Source organism: Bos javanicus, chromosome 6 (assembly GCF_032452875.1).
Source record: "Bos javanicus breed banteng chromosome 6, ARS-OSU_banteng_1.0, whole genome shotgun sequence".
Taxonomy (NCBI): Eukaryota; Metazoa; Chordata; class Mammalia; order Artiodactyla; family Bovidae; genus Bos; species Bos javanicus.
This window is the reverse complement of record NC_083873.1, coordinates 116,736,038-116,759,495: the sequence shown is the minus strand read 5'-3', so window position 1 is coordinate 116,759,495 and position 23,458 is coordinate 116,736,038. Positions and strand designations below refer to the sequence as shown.

At 54.7% G+C, this 23,458-nt stretch overlaps 2 protein-coding genes across 3 annotated transcripts in view; one reads left to right on the top strand and one right to left on the bottom strand.

Moving 5' to 3' along the window:
* Positions 1-3,149, bottom strand: part of NELFA (negative elongation factor complex member A) — a 15,630-nt gene extending 12,481 nt beyond the window's left edge. The window contains exon 1 of the mRNA XM_061421040.1: positions 2,812-3,149. Coding sequence (XP_061277024.1) covers positions 2,812-3,021 — 210 coding nt within the window. The 5' untranslated portion in view covers positions 3,022-3,149. The remainder of the gene's footprint in view (positions 1-2,811) is intronic.
* On the top strand, positions 2,037-23,458 carry NICOL1 (NELL2 interacting cell ontogeny regulator 1). Of its 2 annotated transcripts, none has more exons than XM_061421042.1 (4): positions 2,037-2,613; positions 22,061-22,225; positions 22,437-22,525; positions 23,347-23,458. In XM_061421042.1, the coding sequence occupies exons 2-4, from the start codon at positions 22,087-22,089 to the stop codon at positions 23,410-23,412; spliced, it is 294 nt and encodes a 97-aa protein (XP_061277026.1). In that variant the 5' UTR covers positions 2,037-2,613; positions 22,061-22,086; the 3' UTR covers positions 23,413-23,458. The 2 variants fall into 2 exon arrangements, with proteins under 2 accessions (XP_061277026.1, XP_061277025.1); XM_061421041.1 differs by lacking the exon at positions 2,037-2,613 and adding an exon at positions 21,666-21,773.

Sequence of the window (23,458 nt, the reverse complement as noted above, 5' to 3'; positions counted from 1 at the left end):
GCACTGCAGCCGCCAGGCTCCTCTGCCCACGGGGTTCTCCGGCAAAAAACACTGGAGTGGGTTGCCGTTTCCTTCTCCAGGGGGTCTTCCCGACCCAGGCATCAAACCCACACCTCTAGTGTGTCCTGTACTGGAGGCGGGTTCTTCACCACCGCACTGCCTGGGAAGCCATGAGGATGGCACAGCCCTACACATACAATGACCAAGCCGGGCTTACCTCAGGGAAGCCAGTTAATTACAAAGTTAATGCTACTTTGTAAATGTGGCAACCAACATGTCAACAGACAATAAAAACCTTCATTCGTTCACGTTCACCCTTCCCATAACTGCTAACAAAACCGGGTCACTTCCTGGTTGGCACTGAGCCAAGAGACACAACCAAGCTAAAAGGTGGGAGAGGAGGGATTCATTACTTGCAGCAAGTGAGGAGAAAACTACCCTAAGCGAGGTTACCTGCATATTCATGAAAGGGCTTAGTTGACTGAGTCCCAGGGGTCAAGACTATCACTGCATCCTCTACCTGGGTGGGGGCCTTAGTTCTTGCAGAACTCAAAGACAGGTATCAGATTGTTATGAATATCCCTTGAGGAAGAACTAGGACTCTTGTTTTATGGCAACTACGTTTTCTTGACTGCAGAGACATCACTTTGCTGACAAAGGTCCATACAGTCAAGGCTATGGTTTTCCCAGTGGTCATGCATGGATGTGAGAGCTGGAGCAGAAAGAAAGCTGAGCACCAAAGGACGGATGCTTTTAAACTGCGGTGCTGGACCAGACTCTCGAGAGCCCCTTGGACAGCAAGGAGATCAAATTAGTCCATCCTAAAGGAGATCAGTCCTGAATATTCATTGGAAGGACTGATGCTGAAGCTGAAACTCCAATACTTTGGCCACCTGATGTGAAGAACTGACTCACTGGAAAAGACCCTGATGTTGGGAAGGACTGAAGGCGGGAGAAGGGGATGACAGAGGATGATGGTTGGATGGCACCACAGACTCCATGGTCATGAGTTTGAGCAAGCTCTGGGAGATGGTGAGGGACAGGGAGGCCTGGCGTGCTGCAGTCCATGGGTCGGAAAGAGTCGGACACGACTGCGTGACTGAACAACAGTCCCTTGACTGCTTTTCCTTTGCTCCTGCCTTCTCTCACTTCCCTTTAGATCATTAATTACTAAGACCTGCTCAAGGGCAAACTTTGTGGCCAGGCTTAGATGGCAAAATGGCCTAAGCCCAAAATCGCTTTTTCTTAAAGTTTGGCTGTGAACTCAGGACAAGTGTGGTTAATAAATAGGTTGGTGGAGGGTGGGGTGGTGGTGCAAACTTCCACCCACCCTAGGCCAGGTTCCTGGAGGGCTCTGCACCAAAGAAATGCTTTGCAGAAGTGAAAGGCAAAACCAGACACCAGGGAGCCCCCCCACAAGCATATCCTAAGAGAAGCACAGCTGCCTAGTTACAGCTAAGAGCTTCTAGGATCCAAAGACTCCGCGAAGAAAGCTAGGTCAAGACACAACTGGAAGACATTTGTAACATAAATTAGTGGGAAAAAATATTAATATTCAAAATTTATGTTTCAAAAAAACTCCTACAAAGTGGGAACTCCCTGTGGGTGTGGTTAGGACTCCAAGCCTCCACTGCAGGAGGAACGGAACTAAGACCCTACCAGCCACCTGCTGCACCAACACACAAACAAACTTTTAAAAGCTCGTACAAGACAATGAAAAAACCACAATGGGGAAAACAACGTTTGGACAGACAATTCACAAAAAAAGAACACTGAACCCACGCGGGAAAAGGTGCTCCAGCACACGCGCACTAAGGGGACGGAACGCGATCCGGCGGTGAGAACTAAACCGCGGAAGCAGACAGACACACCCACACCCCTCACTCAAAACACCCGACTCCACACCGTGACGTCCAGCTCAAAGCAGGGGAAACCCAACTGGACGGCTGGAAAAGGCACAGCCAACCGACACGTCGCAAAGCGGGGCGGGGAAGCGGTCCCCTCCCAAGGCAGCGCGCGGAGGGGCGGGGGGCTCCGGCCGCAGCCTTCCTCTGCTCCTTGGGCAGCGTGAGGGGGACAGGCGGGTTGCCGTGTGGCTCGGTCAAGCGACCAACGTGCGCTCCTGTGCACGGTGGATGCTGAGGCTCCGATACTGTGGCCACCTAACGCGAAGATGTGACTCACTGGGAAAGACCCTGATGCTGGGAGGGATTGGGGGCAGGAGGAGAGGGGACGACAGAGGACGAGACGGCTGGATGGCACCACCTACGAGTCTGAGTAAACTGGTGGTGCACGGGGAGGCCTGGGGTGCTGCAGTCCATGGGGTCGCAAAGCGTCGGACACGCCTGAGCGACTGAACTGGCGGACGCGGCAGACGTCCCGTACACGACGGGGCAGGAAACCACCGCGAACCGCGGGAGCGGAGAGGCGCTGAGACGGAGCCGGAGGGCGTGTGAACGAGGACAGTGCTCACCGTTTTGAAAACCTCCGTATTTTGCGCAAAAAGTGACATAATGTACCGTTAAGGAGGAGAAAAAAAGAAAAAAAAGGACAGACCCACTGAGGAGAACGAAGCGAAAAACGCGAGCGCGTGGCAAGACCCCGGAGGGCCAGGTGACCCAACCGGGCGGAGACCCCAGAAGCTGAGGGACGGAGGCCGGCGCCCGAGCCCCTCCAGCGCGGGGAGGGCCGAGGAGGGGGCGCGGCCCGGGCGGCAGAGGGTACGAGGGGCGCGAGCGGAGGGGAGAGGCGGCTGCGCGCGAGGGGGCCGCGAGCGCCGGGGTCTCGCGTCCGCACCGCCGCCCGCCTCACCTCGTCCACCGTGCGGCGCGGGAGGTGCAGCGTCCCGAGCAGCAGCTTGAGCTTCACGGCCGACGAGAGGCCGTGGAAGCAGAGGCGGATGTTGTCGATGACCGCGGCCGTGAGCAGGGACGCGATGCTGGGCGGCGCCCACAGCTCGTCCGTGGCCCCCAGCTTGTTGTGCAGCCACAGGCCCGTGTCGCTCTCCCGCATGGACGCCATCTTGGGGGGGAAAAAGCCGAGCGCCGCCGAGCCGGCATCTTATGAGGACACCTACGCGCCCGCGGCGAGGACCCCCAACATGGCGGCGCCCGCCCGGCGCGCCGTGGTGACGTCACCGGAGGGCGGGGCCTCGGCGAGGCGCGAGGTCCTCATGCCGGCGTCCGTACGGAAACATGGCGGCGCCCGCCCAACGCGCTGCGGTGACGTCACCGGCTTCAGTGAGTAGCTTCGTGGCGGCGCGAGGTCCTCTCGGCGGCGGCCGTAAGGTAACATGGCGGCGCCTGCGGCCGGGCCTCCTGGGTCGCGGAAGATGACGTCATGGGGGCGTGGGCACGGCGGCCTGGCGTCGGCGCCGCTAGGCCAGGGTGTAGAGTGGCCGGCGGGCGCGGCCGCGCGAACCGGCCCCCTTCCCGCGGGACGGGCGCCCGAGGGCGGCCGCGACCCGGGTCCCGCAGGCTGTGTTGGTCGGGAGTCTTCGGCAAGCCGGAGCGGCTAGGGTCCAGCCCGCGCCCGTCCAGCGCGTCCGCGCGCGCCCCCCGCTGCGGGCCTGGCGCTGCCCCAGCTGCTGCGGACACGGGGGGAGCTTGTCCTGTCCGAGCCTTCGCCCTGGCGGCCTCGGGGGAGGGGGCGCGCTGCGGAGGGTCCTGCGCGCCACACGGCCGGCCTGCGGGCTCCTGGCCAGTTTCAGGGAGCACCCCCGGGGCCCGAGCTTAAGTGCCCTTCCAGGCGGTGGGAGCCCCATCTGAAAGGGAGTCGGCCCTGCTTGGTGGGTGCTGAGGGGGGCGGTTCTTAGCGCCCTTAGGCTCCAGCCAGCCTCGGGCCGGACCTCGGGCTGGGCGGATCTGGGGCTCCAGCCCACGGCCCGGGGAGGGAGGGCGCTGCTGTAGGAGAGAGCTCCTCACCGCGCAGACTTGCCTTCCGTCTGCCCCGCCCCGCCGGAAAGACGGCCTGTGGCCCAAGCGCCCCAACTCTCCCCTCTGGGCCACAGGCTCCAGCCTTGCCCTTCACCCAGACCCCTGGGGGCAGAGGGTCAGGGAGCCCGGGCTGTGGAGAGGCCAGCTGACCTCGGGCTCGCCTGCATTGCGGGCGGACTGCTGCCGAGTCACCAGATGTTCCAACTACCTAGCCTCTGTTACAAAACTTCCTGTGTATCCTGGCTCCTCCCTTATCTCTTGAGAGCAGTCTCAGGGTTAGCTGAGATGCTGTGTCCTGGACTTAAGTCCTCAGTTTTGTCTACCAAATAAAACATAACTTTCAAGTTGTACTTTTTTTTTCCAGTCCACACCAGCATCTTAACTTATTTGCGCTGTTTCAAGTTACCAAAAATCTGGAGAAACCATTTCAAGTAGGCAGTCCTAAAACATAATTACTCGTAAAGTGTGTGTGTGTGTGTGTGTGAAAGTCGCTGGGTCGTGTCCGACTCTTTGCAACCTCACGAACTATATGAATTCTCCAGGCCAGAATACTAGAGTGGGTAGCCTTTCCTTTCTCCAGGGGATCTTCCCAACCCAGGGATCGAACCCAGGTCTCCCGCCTTGCAGGCGGATTCTTTACCAGCTGAGCCACAAGGGAAGGTGATTACTCCTAAAGAGTTCATCTAAAAGCTCTTACTTCATTGACATTTACTTACAAGCTTTGACTCTGCCTCTGCGCACCAGAAGAAAAGTTTGTATGGGTCCTGCCCTATTTGAGTTTTATCATCTCAAGTTATCTTTGTTGCTGACAAATTTTGTAACAGGAATTATCAGATTTTAAAATTTGACTTCTGGTAAACCTACCTAAGTCCTTATGGCAGAAAGTGAAGAACTAAAGAGCCTCTTGATGAAAGTGAAAGAGGAGAGTGAAAAAGTTGGCTTAAAGCTCAACATTCAGAAAACTAAGATCATGGCATCTGGTCCCATCATTTCATGGGAATTAGATGGGGAAACAGTGGCTGACTTTATTTTTGGGGGCTCCAAAATCACTACAGATGGTGACTCCAGCCATGAAATTAAAGATACTTACTCCTTGGCAGGAAAGGTATGACCAACCTAGATAGCATAGTAAAAAGCAGAGACATCACTTTGCCAACAAAGGGCCGTCTAGTCAAGGCTATGGTTTTTCCAGTGGTCATGTATGGATGTGAGAGTTGGACTGTGAAGAAAGCTGAGCGCCAAAGAATTGATGATTTTGAACTGTGGTGTTGGAGAAGACTCTTGAGAGTCCCTTGGACTACAAGGAGATCCAACCAGTCCATTCTAAAGGAGATTGGTCCTGGGTGTTCTTTGGAAGGAATGATGCTAAAGCTGAAACTCCAATACTTTGGCCACCTCATGCAAAGAGTTGACTCATTGGAAAAGACTCTCATGCTGGGAGGGATTGGGGGCAGGAGAAGAAGGGGACAACAGAGGATGAGATGGCTGGATGGTATCATCAACTCGATGGACATGAATTTGGGTGAACTCCAGGAGTTGGTGATGGACAGGGAAGCCTGGCATGCTGCAGTTCATGGGGTCGCAAAGAGTCGGACACGACTGAGGGACTGAACTGAACTGAAACCTAAGTACAATGAAAATATTAATGTTGATAAGTCTAGAGATACAGTAATTAAACCAAGTTTGTTTTCATTCATTAAAAATTAATCCCAGGGACTTCCCTAGTGATCCCAGTGGTTAAGAATCTGCCAGCTAACGGGGGGAACATGGGTTTAAGCCCTGGTTTGGGAAGATTCCACAGGCCGCAGGGCAACTAAGCCGGTGTGCTGCGACTGCTGAGCCCATGCACGCCCTAGAGCCTGCGCTTCACAACAGGAGAAACTTCGTGTGATGAGAAACTCAGTGGGTAAAGAATCTGCCCGAAAGGCAGAAGACTCAAGTTCAATTCCTGGGTCGGGTAGATCCCTTGGAAAAGAAATGGCAACCCACTCCAGTGTTCTTGCCTGAAGAATCCCATGGACAGAGGAGGCTGGTGGGCAACAGTTCATAGGGTCACAAAGAGCTGGACACGACTGAGCGACTAAACCACCAGCAGTGTGGTGAGAAGCCTGCGCACCGCAGTGACCGCAACTGGAGAAAACCCACATGCAGCAACAAAGATCCAGGGCAGCCAAGAACAGAAATAAATCCTGGATCATGTGATCCTGAAGTTCATTTGAGTGTTAGCCAATTAGAGCTCTTTTACCAATTAATTTTGGCAGGACCGCATGCCTGCAGTGCACACACACACGTGGGTTCATACCACAGAAATCCTGTACTTCTGAAACCAAGCAGGGCCCTGTGGGCTCCTGGACACACAACCTTCCTGTGTCCCCTTGACTACAGGTTGCCTCATGACGTGCACCCCCCTCCCCAACCCGTCATAGCTTTCAGGGCATTAGCCGGTAGTGGCCCTCTCTGCTCGGCGAAGCAATAAAACTTTCCTGTTTCACCTAAAACTCTTGTCTCCAAGATTCAGTTCAGTGCTGGCTCACAGAGACTGAGTTTCAGCATCACTTCGCATCCCCAGATTTCATCCGTGAATCAGGTACAGTAACGCAAAACCCATCGGTTGCAAAAGGGGTTGCTTTCCCTGGCGGCCGAGTGGTTAGGATTCCAGGCTCTCCCTGCTGTGGCCTGGGTTCAGTCCCTGGTCTGGGAGCTGAGATCCTGCAAGCCTCATGGTGTGGCTAAAAAAAGAAAAGAAGTTGGATTCAAATTGGGTTTCTGCCCCATAGAACAAATAAAGGTCACCTGTTTAGATGGCGAAAGCCTTTTCACTGATACTTATGGAAAAGACACAAAACTTGTCTTCTCCTTGACAAGTCAAGTTTCAGGTCACCTATCCCACTTTCGTTTCTCTCTTTTGAGAAGAGTTACTTTCCTGAAATTTGCAATTCCAAAAGGTGGTCTAGATAAGTGTTTCTGGAGAAGACCAGGTGGGCCATTTACATCTTAGAAGCAGAGGAGGAACAAGGCAACTTCTAGGAGTAACTTCTGTTTCCTGAAGGCCACAATATTAATATATAATATATATTTAAGTCTCAAGCTAAGTAAGGGAAGTCTGAGGAGCGGTAAAAAGATTGATGGGCTTTGAGTTTTTCTGGAGCCTCATCCCAGTCCTGTAAAGACTAGATTTGTGAAATAAGGACAGCTCTTTTAATTCATCAAAGAATGGGGTGGTGGCAAGGAGTCGGACACAACTGAGCGACTAAACAATAAAACGTTCCAGCAGGTGGACCCGTATGTCAGCACTTTGGTGTCATTTGCCCTGCTGACATACCCGTCCACCTGCTGGAATGTTTTATTGTTTAGTCCCTCAGTTGTGTCCGACTCCTTGCAACCCCGTGGACTGCAGCACGCCAGGCTTCCCTGTCCTTCACCGTCTCGCTGAGTTTGCTCAAACTTCTGTCCATTGAGTCAGTGATGCCATGCGACCATCTAATCCTCTGCCACCCCCTTCTGCCTGCAGTCTCACAGCATCATTTTTTTCCCCCATAAGCTGGCTCTTCATGTCAGCTGGTCAAAGTATTGGAGCTTCAGCTTAGGCATCAGTCTTTCCAATGATTATTGAGGGCTGATTTCCTTTAGAATGGACTGTTCTTATCTTGGTGTCCAAGGGGCCTTAGAATGTTTCACTTTCCCTCATCTAGCTTAGTGGAGAAGGCAAAAAAAAATCCTCCCAGGCTCTGAATATCAGCTATGTTTAGTTCAGTCCTACCAGTGGCTTTTGATCTTGGTAATTTACTTTAAAAAAAACCTGAGAGGATCCTCAGTTCAGTTCAGTCGCTCAGTTGTGTCTGACTCTTTGCGACCCCATGAATCACAGCACGCCAGGCCACCCTGTCCATCACCATCTCCTGGAGTTTATCCAAACTCACGTTCATCGAGTCAGTGATGCCATCCAGCCATCTCATCCTCTGTCATCCCCTTCTCCTCCTGCCCCCAATCCCTCCCAGCATCAGGGTCTTTTCCAATGAGTCAACTCTTCACATGAGGTGGCCAAAGTACTGCAGTTTCAGCTTCAGCATCATTCCTTCCAAAGAACACCCAGGACTGATCTCCTTTAGGATTGACTGGTTGGATCTCCTTGAAGTCCAAGGGACTCTCAAGAGTCTTCTCCAACACCACAGTTCAAAAGCATCAATTCTTTGGCGCTCAGCTTTCTTCACAGTCCACCTCTCACATCCATACATGACCACAGGAAAAACCATAGCTTTGACTAGACGGCCCTTTGTTGGGAAAGTAATGTCTCTGCTTTTTACTATGCTATCTAGGTTGGTCATAACTTTCCTTCCAAGGAGTGAGCGTCTTTTAATTTCATGGCTGCAATCACCATCTGTAGTGATTTTGGAGCCCCAAAAAATAAAGTCTGACACTGTTTCCCCATCTATTTTCCACGAAGTAATGGGACCAGATGCCATGATCTTAGTTTTCTGAATGTTGAGCTTTAAGCCAACTTTTTCACTCTCCTCTTTCACTTTCATCAAGAGGCTTTTAGTTCGTCTTCACTTTCTGCCATAAGGGTGGTGTCATCTGCATATCTGAGGTTATTGATATTTTTCCCAGTAATCTTGATTCCAGCTTGTGCTTCTTCCAGCCCAGTGTTTCTCATGATGTACTCTGCATATAAGTTAAATAAGCAGGGTGACAATATACAGCCTTGACGTACTCCTTTTCCTATTTGGAACCAGTCTGTTGTTCCATGTCCAGTTCTAACTGTTGCTTCCTGACCCGCATATAGGTTTCTCAAGAGGCAGGTCAGGTGGTCTGGTATTCCCATCTCTTTCAGAATTTTCCACAGTTTATTGTGATCCACACAGTCAAAGGCTTCGGCATAGTCAATAAAGCAGAAATAGATGTTTTTCTGGAACTCTCTTCCTTTTTCGATGATCCAGCGGATGTTGGCAGTTTATCTTTGGTTCCTCTGCCTTTTCTAAAACCAGCTTGATCCTACCTGGTTTTAAGAAATTCTTTACCTACGGCCCTCAGTTCCAACCTTGATGCGAAGAGGCTCGCCTCCAGCCTCAGGTGGTCCCATTTCTAAAGGTGACCACTGAATGGTTTCTTCCGGATGGAAGGCCATTCAGACGGCAGACTGGAACGGGCATCAGGACGGGAGCGTGGAGGGAGCAGACGTGAGGTCAGTGTCAGGGGCTCTGTTTGCCGTAGGCACTTTTACAGCCCTTACCTGTCACTACCCTTCTCAGCATCCTCAGATGAAGCTGTTTGGGCGTTTTGAAGCTTTGGGGGCTTTTGCATATCAATTAAAAAAGGTACAATAATAGGATGAGAGCTCTCTATAAGTTTAATAATTTAGAAGTCTCTCCAGTCCCGGGGATCTATTTTAGAAGAGGAGAGCTCTGATCCCCCTTGTGTCCCGCAGACCCTGTGGGCAGGGGTCCCAGAGACCGGCCAACAGGGACGGACCTTGTCCTCTGTCGCCTTTCTCTGTGCCTACAAAGTTCAGTGAGGCCGGGAGAGCCTCCGGGTGGCCCCTTCACTTCCCGGGGAAGGCCGCAGGCGTGCACACACGTGCCAGTGTCTGAGCTCAGCTGGCGCCCTCGTCCGCGCGGGACTGCTGAGCCTTTGCGGCGCGGCGCCCAAGTCGGCGGTGAGCCGTGAGCCGAGCTCCGGGAGCAATCTCGGCGAGGCAGTGCGCATGCTCGGGTCTGCGCCGAGACCCCCGCGGAGTCTCCCGGGCCGGGGGCCGGGGGCCGGGGGTGAGGGGCGGCTGACTCTCTTCTGGGTCGGGTCTCTCTCTCTGGCAGAAACTGCTGCGGGTGCTCGGGGCTCCGGGATACCCCCACCGGGCTCCCAGTCACCCGGGGGCACTTGCGGCTGGAAGGAGCAGACGTCCCTGGTCGTGAAAGCGAAAGCCGCTCAGGCGTGGCCGACTCTCCGCGACCCCATGAACTATACAGTCCTTGGAATTCTCCAGGCCAGAATACTGGAGTGGGGAGCAGTTCCCTTCTCCAGGGGATCTTTCCAACCCAGATATCAAACCCAGGTCTCCCGCAGTGCAGGCAGATTCTTTACCAGTTGAGCCCAAGAATACTGGAGTGGGAACTTCTCCAGCGGATCTTCCCCATCCAGGGATTGAACCCAGGTCGCCCTGTTCTTGGGAGCTGAATTAATTCAATCTGTCCTTTCACTACCAGAGGGTTTATTCAGACCATATAGCAACTTTTTTTCCCCCCAACTTAAGCAAAACTTAACAAACCGGCCACTCCTGTTTCCCTGGGCCTTCTTCCCGTCCTCCTGGGTCCCTGACTAGGAAATGCACCGGCCCAGAAAGGTTACAGGTCAAGTAGAAACCGCTTGAATAAAAATGTCAGGATCATCCCTTAAGAGCAGTGAGGGTTGGCCAGGAGGAGAGCCCACCGGAACACCCCGGGGGCACCAAGGAGCCAGTGGGGCCCGCAGTCCCTGCAGTCCCCGTGGTATTGAGCACAGGGTCGGGTGTCAACTTAAACAAAAATAGCCACAACCCCGAAGTTGAGAGTTACATTTTATTTGGTGGGAATTTTTAGGACTTTAAGCCTGGGAGACAGCATCTCAAGTGATCCTGGGAGAACTGTCCTGAGGAGGCGGGTGGGGCGGAAAGAAGTTTATAACTAGCGGTGGTAGTCTGAACAGCAAAGGATTATTGTAGTTAAGGAAAGCCAGATATCTCAAGCTAAGGTATTTAGCACTTTGCTAGGTATGTGCTTAGTCGCTTCAGTTGTGTCTGACTCTTTTCGATCCCATGGACTGTAGCCTGTCAGGCTCCTCTGTCTATGGAATTCTCCAGGCAAGATTACTGGAATGGGTAGCCATTTACTCCTCCAGAAGACCTTCCTACCCCAGGGATCAAACCCACGTCTCTTATGTCTCCTGCATTGGCCGGCAGTTTTCTTTCTTTTAACTGGAGGATAATTACTTTACAATACTGTGCTGGTTTTTGCCATACATCCACATGAATCATCCATGGGTGCACGTGTCCCCAGTCCTGAAGCCCCCTCCCACCTCCCTCCCCACCCCATCCCTTGGGTTGTCCCAGAGAACTGGCTTTGAGTGCCCTGCTTCATGCATCGAACTTGAACTGGTCACATGTTTCACACGTGGTAAGAGGCAGCTTTCAGCGCTGGGCAGGGGTTCTTTACCGCTGGCACCACCTGTGCACGGCAGGTGCAGGCGTCTGGGCTCCCTGAAATCACTCCTTGCACAGGCATCTCAGCCTTCTGGGCTAGCGTCCTGCGATTGGCTGTCATACGTCCTTAGTTCTTCACTCACTGGAGCGAGTGGTGGCGGCTCGCGGTGGCAGCTCACTGGCTGATAGCAGGCTCTGTTGTTCCCGGACTCAGAAATTCATGTTTGGAGGGCCGAAACCCCTGATGGCCGAGACGTCTTTGTTTATTGACGTGGCCGGAAATATTCCATTTCACAGGGGCGAACTCCAGCTGTCCTCTGGGGAGGGTGGGTTGTCTCTGATACCCCAAGCTAGCATCGACAGAAGACTCATCAATAATTGATCTAAGAAAGGGAAATTTTTATTGGCACCAACCTGATGAGCCTAACCCAGGAGACAGTCTTTCAGCTCTCGGGCCTGCCCGCCAGAGGTCAGAGCGAGGTATGTGAGCTGTTGAGACAGAGGCTGTACGTCAGACGGCTCAGCCACAGGCCGTGCAGTCCAGGCCTGCACACACCCGGCGAGGGCGGGCTGCGGCCCCCGCTCACTAGGGCGAGAAGAAAGGTTCTCTCCTGGGGTCTGGTGAAGGCAGGCACTCCGCCCTTACTCGAGGGGCGGGAGGGGGCCCAGACGGGCAGAGAAAAACGGTACGTTCAAATATTTCTTGTTTCGTCCAGAATCACGACACAGAGAAAGGACCGGGGCACGGGAAGTCGCAGCTAGCAGGTGTAAGTTTCTATATGTGTCAGTGGAGCGAGCAGACGACACGGCCTTACTGCTCAGCACAGAAGCCGTAATGGGAAAGGGTGAAAGAGTGCCTGCATGCGGATGACGGAATCAGTCTGCTGTGAGCCAGTAATGAACACAGCCTTGTACATCGGCTGTACTTCAACGAGAAAACGGAAACGATTCCGTTTTGTCACAAAACACGGGTTTTGTTTCAGCACACTACTCTTTTCCATTTCACTAATTTCCGCTCTCACTTTTAAAATTCTTTTCTTCTGCTGACTTTGGATTTAACTCGCTCTTCGTTTTCTCGTTTCCAAAGGTGGAAGCTTAGATGGTTGCCCACAGAGCCGCTTCTGTTCTAATATATGCGAGCAACGCTATAAATTGCCCTCTAAGCACTGTTTTTGCTGAATCCCACACATTTTGATAAGTTGTGTTTCCTTTTTATTTAGTCATTTAGTTCAAATTATTTTAATTTCTCTTGAGAGTTCTTCTTCGATTCATGTGTTTTTTAGAAGTGTGTGGGTTTTCTTGTGGCTGTTGTTTTGGGGTTTTTTTTTGGGGTGGGGGTGGTTGTGGCTCTGGTTCAGCTCGTAGGATCTTAGTTCCTGACGGGGGATTGAATCTGAGGCCTTGGAGGGGAAAGCATGGAGTGTCCTAACCAGTGGACTGCCTGGGAATTTCCAGGCGTGTGTTCTAAAGTCTCCAAGTGTTGGGAGATTTTCCAGTTATCTTCCTGCCTCTGGTTTCCACTTCAGTTCCACTGCGGTCTCAGGGCAGACACGGTGTGATTTCTGCGATTCTGAGTTTGTCAGGGAGTGTGTTTCGGCCCAGAGTGTTGTCTGTCCTGACGAGTGTTCCCAGTGAGGGTGAGAAGAATGCGTCTTTATTTATGCATTTCTTTACTCCTGACTGCTGGGTCTCCATTGCTGCACAGGCTCCCTCGAGCTGTGTGTGGGAGCAGGGGCCCCTCTCGAGCTGCGGTGCGTGGCTCCTCAGGGTGGCAGCCTCTCTCGTTGCAGAGCACGGGCTCTCAGCTGTGCCCAGGCCTGGCTGCTTCACGGCACATGGGACCAGGGACGGAACCTGTGGTCCCTGCACTGGCAGGCGGATTCTTAACCCCTGGAGCGGCAGGGATGTCCAGGAGAAAGCGTGTCTTGCTCTGGAGTGTGCCGTCTGTAGATATCTGGTATGTGAGGTTCACGGTGGCGCCGAGTTCACCCACGGCCTTCCTGATCTCTGCCTGCAGGGTCTCCTCGCTGACCGGGGCGTGGAAGTCTCCGACCATCACAGTGGATTCATCTGTGTCTTTTCTGTGCTTGCCTTAAAATCCATTTTATCTGATAGTAACATAGTGATCCTAGCCTTGCTTTTTAATGAGTATTTACGTGGTATAGCTTTGATCCATTCTTTTTTAAACAAATTTAGTTAATTCATTTATTGTCGGCTGTGCTGGGTCTCCAAGGCGACGCTGGGTCTCTCACTGGGGTGGCTTCTCTTGTTGGGGGGCATGGGCTCAGTAGTTGTGACGGGCTTGGGGACCCTGCCGCAGGTGGGCTCTTCCCGGGCCAGGGATCAAACCCACGTCCCCAGCGCTGGCGGGCAGATTCTCAGACACTGGACCCCCAGGGAAGTCCTGTCCACTCTTTTACTCTCACCCTTTCTGTCTCCTTAGGGTGCAGTTGTGTCCATATAAACAGCACGTAGCTGTGTTGGTTTCGTTGTCGTTTTTTAAGAGTGACAGTCTGTGTCCACCACCTGGAACATTTTGTCCATTATTGTTGAATAAAAATCGCTGACATATTGGTTCTTTCCTTTTCTGTCTTCTTTTGGATTGGCTCTTTACCGCTCATTTTGTCACGCACATTAGTTTAGAAGTTATTCACCGTCTCCTTTTTTTCAGTAGTTTCCCCAGCAATCGCAGTGGGTGATTGTGATTCACTGCTTCACTTATTACAATCTAAAATGAACAATACCGATTTCAACGTGTGTTCATGTGGCCTACCACTTTGTTGTAGAAATCAGTTATTGTTGTCCAGTCGCTCAGTCGTGTCTGACTCTTCGCGACCCCATGAGCCGCAGCACGCCAGGCCTCCCTGTCCATCACCATCTCCTGGAGTTCACTCCAACTCATGTCCATTGAGTCGGTGATGCCATCCAGCCATCTCATCCTCTGTTGCCCCCTTCTCCTCCTGCCCTCAGTCTTTCCCAGCATCAGGGTCTTTTCTGATTTATCAGCTCTTCGCATCAGCCTACGACTACTTTAAACATCTAAAAATATTGGACAATATACAAACCAAAGCTTTTCAGGTGGAGATAAGCACTGCAGAACGGTGGAGAAGGGGGGCAGCAAGACCGGTCCACAGTCGGCTGACCTGCCCCTGGAGGAACGTTCCGTCTGTGGGACAGGGAGGAGGAACCCCAAGACCGCTGGTGTACGCTGACTTGAGGAGACAGAGTTCTGAACTTGGGGGCTCACGGGGACCGGAACTTCCAGGGTGGAGCTGTAGAGAGAAGAGGCTCAGCTCTCAGGCTCTGCCCTATGTCCCGTCAGGCCCTCAGCATGTGAACCAAGCGCCCAAGGTCGGGCGCGACCCCGAACAGCCCTCACGGGGCCAGAAAGGGGCTGTGTTTGCAGTGGCCACGGGGCGTTGAGCGGAGCGCTCAGAAAGCTACTGCTTTAGTAATAGGGTCAGACAGGCCCAGACCAAGGAGTTTTCTGAGCTTCCCTGGCGGCTGAGATGGTAAAGAACATGCCTGCAGCGCAAGAGACCTGGGTTCAATCCCCGGATGAGGAATATGCCCTGGAGAAGGGAATGGCAACCCACTCCAGTACTCTTACTGGGAGAATCCCATGGATAGAAGAGCTTGGTAGGCTACTGTCCATGGAGTCACAGAGTCAGACACAACTGAGTGACTAACACACACACAGACACACAAGGAGTGTTCCAAGCCTATCTAGTGAAACTTAAAAGGAAGACCCAAAAGGATCAGATTATTTCCAGGTGACTTAAGTGCATTACAGAACAAAGCTCAAAAACATTAAAAAAGAAACAAATCCCAGCGACCCAACATTATAAACAGTACAATATCTGGCATCCAACAAAAGCACCATAAATGTAAAGGAGCAGGAACAACAACTCATAATAAAGAAGAAAAATCAGTTGGGAACTGAACCAGAACTAAGACAGATGAGAAGGTAAGACACAAGGGCATTAAAGGTTATACAACTATCTGAAATAGCTGGAAAGCTAGGAGAAAGATGTAAAGGTATTAAGTAGTGATATTAAAAACCCCAGATGAAAGCACATGTCGGTATAAAGAATTGTACGTGAATACTCAGAGCAGCTTTACTTGTAATGGCCAAATGCCGGAAATTACCCAAATGTCTATCATCAAACAAATGCACAAATTGTGGTTTTTCCAAACAATGGAACACTGCTCACCAATAAAAAGAATGCACTATTAAAAAAAAATTTTTTCTTTTCTCTTATTTTTATTCTTAAAAGAATGCGTTATTGATGAGCCCAACAACATAGACAAATCTCAAAGTAATTTTACTAATTTAAAGAAGTCAGACAAAGGGACCTCCCTGGCGGTCAGTGGTTAAGACTCTGCTCAGGAGTGCAGGGGGCACAGGGGGCACAGGGCACAGGGGGCACAGGCGGTGCAGGCGTGATCCCTGGTGGGGGAACTAAGATGCCGCATGCTGCATGATGTCGCCAAAAAATAAAACAGACAAAAAGTGGAATATATGGCATGATTCCACTTACATAAAGTTGTAAAAAATGCAAACTAGCAACTGAAAGCAGAGTGGTTGTTCTGGGGGAGAAGCCCGTGAGAGGAGGTGGCGACCGACAAGAGGCTGAGGGTGTTCGGGCGGGGGTGGGGTGGGGTGCTCCCACCTTCAGGAGGTGAAGGCCCCGCAGGTGCATGCTGGCCGTAAAAATAAAAGTTATCTTAGCAGCAAAAATGAGTTTGCTGGAGAATAGCAGAGAATTGCAGTGCGGGACAAAGATGCAATACAAAGGCCAGAGGCGGGTCTAACAAAGGAGAGGCACGTCATTTTCTAGAGAAAAAAGTGGATGTTGGAAGGGGTTGTTCTGAACCAAAGTCCACTGGAGAAAAGTGAGAGTTCAGAGTGGGGGTGGTTTCTGTCTGAGTTGCTGGGGTGGTGACTGCTTGTAGGAGATGCCAGGCACATGTTTCCCTGTGAAATTGAAAGTGAAAGTCGCTCAGTCGTCTGCGCCCCCATGGGCTGTGTAGAACGGAGAATAGCAGAGAATTGCGGTTTGGGACAAACAGGCACTGCAAAGGCGAGGTACCGGAGCGGGGAGCCTTCCCTTCTCCAGGGGTCTTCCCGACCAGGGATCAAGCCAGGTCTCCCGCATTGCAGGTGCTTTCTTTACCATCTGAGCCACCAGGGAAGGCCAAGAATGCTGGAGTGGGCAGCCCTTCTCTTGTCCAGGGGATCTTCCCGACCCAGGAATCCCCTGCATTGTAGACAGATTCTTTACCAGCTGAGCCACCAAGAATACTGGAATGGGTAGCCTATCCCTTCTCCAGCGGGTCTTCCCAACCCAGGTCTCCCACATTGCAGGCGGATTCTTTACCAGCAGAGCCACCAGGGAAACCCAGTTTTCCTGGGGGGACCTGTGATGAATTCTTCCGGTGACCGATTTTGAGTGGTACTGCAGAGAGCGCCCCCTTCTGGCCTCCCGACTCCATTTTAGTGAGGTTTCCCTTTATTAATTTTCCCACCTGTAAGTATATCAAAATCGATCAAATTGTGTATTACAAGTCAACCACACCTGAATGAACGTAAAAAAAAAGTGACAAAATATATTTAATGATGCTTTCACTGTCCTACCAGAAATACAGATCCTTGAAAGGGTATTTTATCCAGAGCACTTTAACCTCATTTACCCCTTCTTGTTGCCCGGTATTTTAATTCTGTTTCCTACTGTTGTTTAGCCGAAGCACAGCCTCTTTATACTCACTCCCAGGTTCTCCTCTCACTGTGCCCCCCGCTTAGTTCCAGATCTTCCATTTCGGATCTCTTATCTTAGCCTGAACTACATCCTTCAGAATTTCCTTCCTAAGGACGTTCTGTCTCTGAATGCGTGTCTATTTTGTGTCATTCTTTGTTTAGAACTATACGTAACTTTTCTTAGTAAATACGTACAGGAACGTGCACCCAGCGTAAACACACGGCTGAACTTGCACAGAGTAAACACACTGTCTCTGACACCGGAATCCGGAACGGAGACCCGCCCCCGCCCTGGGATCCCTGCTGCGCCGGCTCCCAGCGCGGGCCTTCTACTGTGCTCCTGAGTCCAGGATGCTTGGATTCTGTTGAGGAGTTTTGCCTCAATGTTCATAAGAACCGTTGGTCTGTGGTTTTCTTGGAGGGTCTCTCTGGCCTTGGTAGGTTGGCTTCATGGAAAGAGTTAGGAACTATTTTATACTCTTCAATTTTGGGGAAAAGTTTGAGAAGGCTTGGTGTTAATGCTTCTTTAAATGTTGCTAGAATTCGCCAGTGAAGCCATCAGACCCAGGGCTTTTTTTGTTGGGAGACTGTTGATCACTGACGCAATCTCCTCACTTCCCCATTGTTCTAGGAATCTGTGTATTTCATCCAGCCAACCCAACCTGCTGGCGCACAGCTGCTCACAATATTCTCTTTTAATCCTTTTCATTTCTGCTGAATCGGTAGGAATGCCTCCACACTTCGTGTCTGAGTTTAGTAATTTGTGTCTTCTCTCCTTTTTTCTTAGTCCATTTGGTTAATGGTTTCTCAAGTATGTTGCTCTTTTCCAAGCACCAACTTTTGGCCCCATTGATCTCTCTCTATGGTTTTTCTAGTCTCTAGCTCTTTCATTGTGTCTCCATCCTGATCTTTCTTTCCTTCTGCTAGGCTTTTTCTTTTTTTTCTTTTTGGCCACAGCACCCAGTTTGTGGGACCTTAGTTCCCCGACCAGGGATTGAGCCCACGTCCTCAGTAGCAAGAGTAGAGTCCGGGACCACCATGGGATGCCCTCCTTCGTGTTAGGTTACTTGTTCCTCTTTCTCTAGTTCCTTAAGTTGTAAAATTAGGCAGTTGGTTTGATCTTTTTCTTTAAATGTAAGTGTTTATAGCTATAATTTCCCTCTGATCACTGCTCTCGCAGCGTCCCGCACATGTTGGTGCGTTTTGTTTTCTTTTCATTCCTCTCCAAGTCATTTCTAAGTTCCCTTGTGATTTCTCCTTTGATCCTCTGATTCTTCAAAGTTCCGCTTTTCCTTCTGTTATTGAGTTCCAGCATCATCCTGCTGTGGTTGGAGAATACACTTTTTATGGCATCTAGCTTTTAGAGATTGGAGAAGGAAATGGCAACCCACTCCAGTGTTCTTGCCTGGAGAATCCCAGGGACGGGGCAGCCTGGTGGGCTGCCATCTATGGGGTCGCATAGAGTTGGACACGACTGAAGCGACTTAGCAGCAGTAGCAGCAGCAGCTTTTAAAGTCTATTGATGGGAATTCCCTGGTGATTCAGCAGCTGGGATTCTATGCTCTTGCTGCTAAGGGCCTGGGTTCAATCTCTGGTTGAGAATTAAAATCTCACAAGCTGTGCAGTGCCTCCCTGCCCCCAAATCTATGAAGACTTAATTAGTGACAATGTTTCTCCTGGAAAGCATCCCACGTGTGCCTGAGAAGGTTGGGTGTCATCAGGTGGGTGTCCTGGACGCGTCCGTTAGACCTGGTTGGCAAGTCCTGTTTCCTGACTTGTCCTCTGGTTGTTCTGTCCCATGCTATGAGTGGGGTGTTCAAGTCTATTGTTACTGGAGAACTGTCTCTTACATTCTTAGTTTTTGCTTCGTGTATTTTCACAGTCTGTCATTAGGTGTGTTAACATGTATATTTTCCATATCTTCCTGCCCTATCAAACCTTTTATTAACATGTGATAATGTTCTTTGTCTACTATAACCTTTTCTGATGTAAACTCCTTTTTGTCTGGCCATGGTTTAGCCACCCTGGCTCTCTTCTAATTATTATTTGCAGGGAATACCTTTTCTCATCCTTTCGCCTTTGATCTATTTGTGTCTTTGGATTTAAACTGAGCTTCTTTCAGGGATGGACTTTGCTGGTGTCCAGTGGTTAAGAATTTGCCTTGCAAGGCAGGGGATGGGGGCTCGGTCCCTGGTGGGGAACGAAGATCCCACAAGCTGGGGAGCAGTAAGCCTGCCCTCTGTGACTAGAGAGCCACAGATAAGAGTCTCAGCCCTGCAACAAACGAGGACACAGCTCAGAGCTGACACAGCCTAATAAATAAACACGCTTTTTAAAAAGACGCAAATAAAAAAAATAGAGCGAGCCTCTTGCAGACAGCATGGAGCTGGATTGTGTGTTTTTACCCTTTCGCTCCGGTTTTCCAAGGCCCAAGATGAAGATGCTCTCTTCCAAGTAGCATGTGAATTTTCTTCCGCCACTTGCGGGAGCATCCCTAGTCCAGAGCTATTTTAAAGTAACTTCCCCGCCGACACATTCTTGGTGCTTCCAGTGGTGTGGGTTTTGTTTGTGGCGCCTGTGCTACAGCCACTCTTGCCCCTACAGTGTCAAGACAGTCCAGCCCCAGGCTTGCAGGCGAGCAGAGAGGCCTGCGGGGGACTCACGCTGCGCCCGAGCCGCTCACCCGGCGTGCCCGAAGCCGGGCTCGCACTCCTCTCCGCCCGCTGTTTGCTGGCAGAGCCTCTGCCGCTGGAAACCAGCCTGCCCTCCCCCTACCTCCAAGCACATACGCCTTCCCCTCCTCCGTTTCTGTGCCCGCTTGCTCACTGGCAACCCCCCTGGGCTCCACCTCCCCACTGGGCTTCCCCTGGCGGGGGCAGGGTGGTGGTGGTGTAAGTGCAGGGGGTCGGTGACAGCCCAGAGTGGGCGCGGTGAGTCTGGGGGCGGATCTCCTCCGGACCGGGGCCAGGGTCCCCAGACGATGCCCGGGGCGGCGCGCACGAGGAGCAGGAGGCAGCCTCCTCCCGGGCCCTGATCAGATGCCCCTGGCCGCGGCCCCACAGTGGAGGGCGCCGAGGCGTTGGGGGCTCTGGGCCATCAAAGCCAGTCGCTCCCAGGGCTTCCTGGACTCACGCACCGGCCACGCTCGCGTGGACCACACCTCTCCGCGTCCATCTCCAACCGGACAGCTGCTGGCAACCCAGGCAACAAGTGTGGGCTCGAGAAAGGACTTGCCTGGTGGTCTAGTGGTTAACAATCCGCTTGCCTACGCAGGGGACACAGGGTCAGCCCCCGGTCTGGGCAGACTGCGCCCGCTGTGGGACCACTGAGCCCGAGCTCAGCAGCAGGAGAAACACTGCAGTGAGAAGCGCCCGCCAGGCAACTAGACAAAGCCCGCCCGCAGACCCACAACAGCCAAAAATAAAGGCATTTTAAAAGAGGAAGGGGGAGAAACTGGACAGGGAGAAGTGATGGGGAGTCGAGGGGCTCAGGAAGTTTGGCCCCCTGGGATATGAAAGAATTCACAGCCGGCTTGCGGAAGACCCAGTGGAGACGGAAGGTCCGTAGCCGGGGAGGGGCGGGGGCCGGCGGGGCGCGGGGACCCCGGCGCGGGCGGGGGTGGGGCAGGGACTCAGGACCCGGGCAGCCCTGCGGTGCCGCCCCCGCGGGCCGGCGGCGCGGTCCTCTCGGTACCCACTCGGTCGCAGGGAGGACACAGACGAGGCCCGAGAGCGAGCGGGGCAGGGACGGTGAGGCTGGACCGCGCCGCGGGGCTCTGGACGAAGGGCGCGGAAACGCGCGCGTCCGGGAAGGCGGCCCGTCGGAGTTTCCGGACGCCCCCTGCCCAGCCCAGCCCTCCCCGGAGCCGAGTGTGGCTATCGGGAGCCCTGCCCCGCCCCTAGGCCAGCGCGCCCGCGTCCGGTCGGGGCCGCAAACGTCCCATCCCGTGCCCGGCCGCCACCCGACCCAAGGCCCGGGGGGTGGGGTGGAGGCCGTCCAGCCCGGCGCTGCCCCCACCAAGGGGGCCCAGCGCTGCCCCGCGCCGCGCCGGCCGCTGGCGGCTCCAGGGCGCACGGCCCGGAGGTCGCCTCCTCCGCATCGGGGCTGCGCCTCGTAAAGATCCGGTGGACGCCAAGTAGGCAGCACCCTTCTCAGAAGGACGGGTGGTTCCCGCGCGCCTCGGGGCGCCCGCGGGGGCCACTCTCGGCTCTTTACCCACGACCTTGTGTGATCTCTCGGGAGCAAAGGGCGCAGAGAGGTCACGCGACCCGTCCCAGGTCACGCAGCCGCCGTGGAGTGTGTCCGGACACGGAGCGCTGGAGGCGACCGGGCAGCCCGATGGTTTCTTACCTGTGCCTCTGGCCTGAAGGTCAGGCACGAGGCTGAGCCGGGGCGAGGGGCGGAGACCGGACGGCCCCCCGGGCCTGGGTCGCTCCCGAAGCCGAGCTCCCCGGAGCAACCCGCCCTGACTGGACCCACTGGCTCACTGGGCGCAGAGGCCGCGCGTTTGCATTTCGCTGTCCCCCAGCCCCGGGCGGGCACCGAGCCCTCTACCTCGGTATCGGTCCAGGGACACCCGGGTCCTCGGGCCGCCGGCGGTGGCTCTGGAGCTGCTGTCCAGGTGCCGCCTCCTCCAAGCAGCCCTCAGGAGCCCACGCCTGTAGGGTAGGGCTGACGGCGCCTGGGTGCGGATCCCGACCGGGGCCGCGCGTACCCAGTCCGGAGCCATCACCTCGGTCCCTTTAAGCGCGCGGTCCGCGCGGTCCCGGGGTTTCCATGACGACGACGTTGGATGCGGGGCGGGGGAGGGGGGTGCTGGGGCGGGGTCGGGGCGCATGCGCGGTGCGCTCCGGACGCAGCGCGTCTTTCTCGAGTCGCCGCGCCGCTGTCGCGGGGTCCCCCAACCGCGGTAAGGGCGGGACGGGGGCTCACTGGACGGAGAACGCGGGAGAGGGAAGGGGTCGCAGAGCCCGGGGGGCGTGGCGGGAGTGGGGGCTCGGGGACGTGGGGAGCCTCCAGACCCAGGGGGCGGGGTTGGGGGGGGGTTCGCTCGTCCCAGGGGGCGGGGCCCTGGAGGTGGGCTCACGGGTTCGGGGCGTTCGGGGGGTTCGGGGCGGGTGGGTCGCGCGAAACCGAGCTCGGGGTCGGGGTCCGCCTGCCCAAGGGGCTGACGCCACTGACTGTCGGCTCCTGCAGGGCGCCCGGGCTCCCTCCGCTCGGCCATGGCCCCCCTGCCGCCGTGCGGACCCCCGAGGTCGCCGCCGCCGCGGCTGCTGCTGCTGCTGCTGCTACTGAGCGCCACGCTGCTGGGCGCCCCGGCCCGCGCCGAGCCCGCCGCCGGGAGCGCCGTCCCCGCTCAGAGTAGGTGCCGCGCGCGCACGCGGAGGGGTCCCCGGGGGCCCTGACCCCACTCGGGCGCGCGGGAGGGGCGTGGCTCGCCTTTGTTCCCCGGTGGTCCGGGCGCCCCCGCGGGCGGGAGGCGGGGGGTACGCGGAGGCCGCTGCCCGGGGTTGGGGGGACCCCGCTGCGAGCGCGCCCTGACCCGGGTCCCCCCACCCCGATCCCCGCGCAGGCCGCCCGTGCGTGGACTGCCACGCTTTCGAGTTCATGCAGCGCGCCCTGCAGGACCTGCGCAAGACGGCCTACAGCCTGGACGCTCGGGTGAGCCTCCCGAGGGGTGCAGGGAGAGTGGAGGGTGGAATCGCCCCTTTCCGCTCCTCCCGGTGGCCTCCCTGGCTCCTTTCCCGAGGTCACCGGAAAGGACAGCCTGTCCCAAGCCAGCCTTTCCCAGTGGGCAGAGAGGGTGAGACAGGAGACCGCCCGAGTGGGCTGGAAGGCCAGCTTGGGCCCAGCTGTCTGGGGGCTTCCCCCCCCCCCCCGCCCCCGGCCTCCTCTGCAGGGGGTGGGTGCAGGCCCGGGTGCCCGGAGTCACCCCCCAAGTCTGGAATGAACAGTGCCCCTCCCCTCCACCGTCGCTGGGCCCCAGCTAAGGAAGTTTGTAACAGAAAGGTGTATTTCTGGGAAGGGGAGAAGTAGGAAGAATGGGACACCCTGCCCTGCTCCCTCTTCTCCCAGTTCCCAAGGGCTCCCCCAGACCTGGAGTGCCCCCTGGGGATGCGTCTGGAGCTACCAGACGCCCCCGCGGCCAGCCCACCCTGGGGGGCTGGAGGATCTGTCAGGACAGAGGGGCCCCTGAAAGAGAAGCCAGAAGAGTTGTCTAGGTGTGGGGCTCAGGGAGGCTGTGCCCAGGGCAGGAGCAGCAGAGGCAGGGAGAGTGCGGGGAGGTCTGGGGAGCAGCTGAGGGTCCCCTGCAGTCAGTCTGCGGGGCTGGGGCTGGGGGTTGTCCGGACACAGTTGGGTTCAGGCATCAGGAGTCCTGGGAGCTGGCAGGTCTTGGGGGGAAGCTGGGAGCTGGGCGGCCCCCGGGATCGAGTCTCTGGGTGCCGCCTGATGGAGCTCTCACACCCCTCATTGCTTTGCAGACGGAGAGCCTCCTGCTGCAGGCCGAGCGCCGGGCCCTGTGTGCCTGCTGGCCGGCTGGGCACTAAGGACCCACACGAGCACGTGCCCTCACCAATAAAAGCCTGGTCCCCA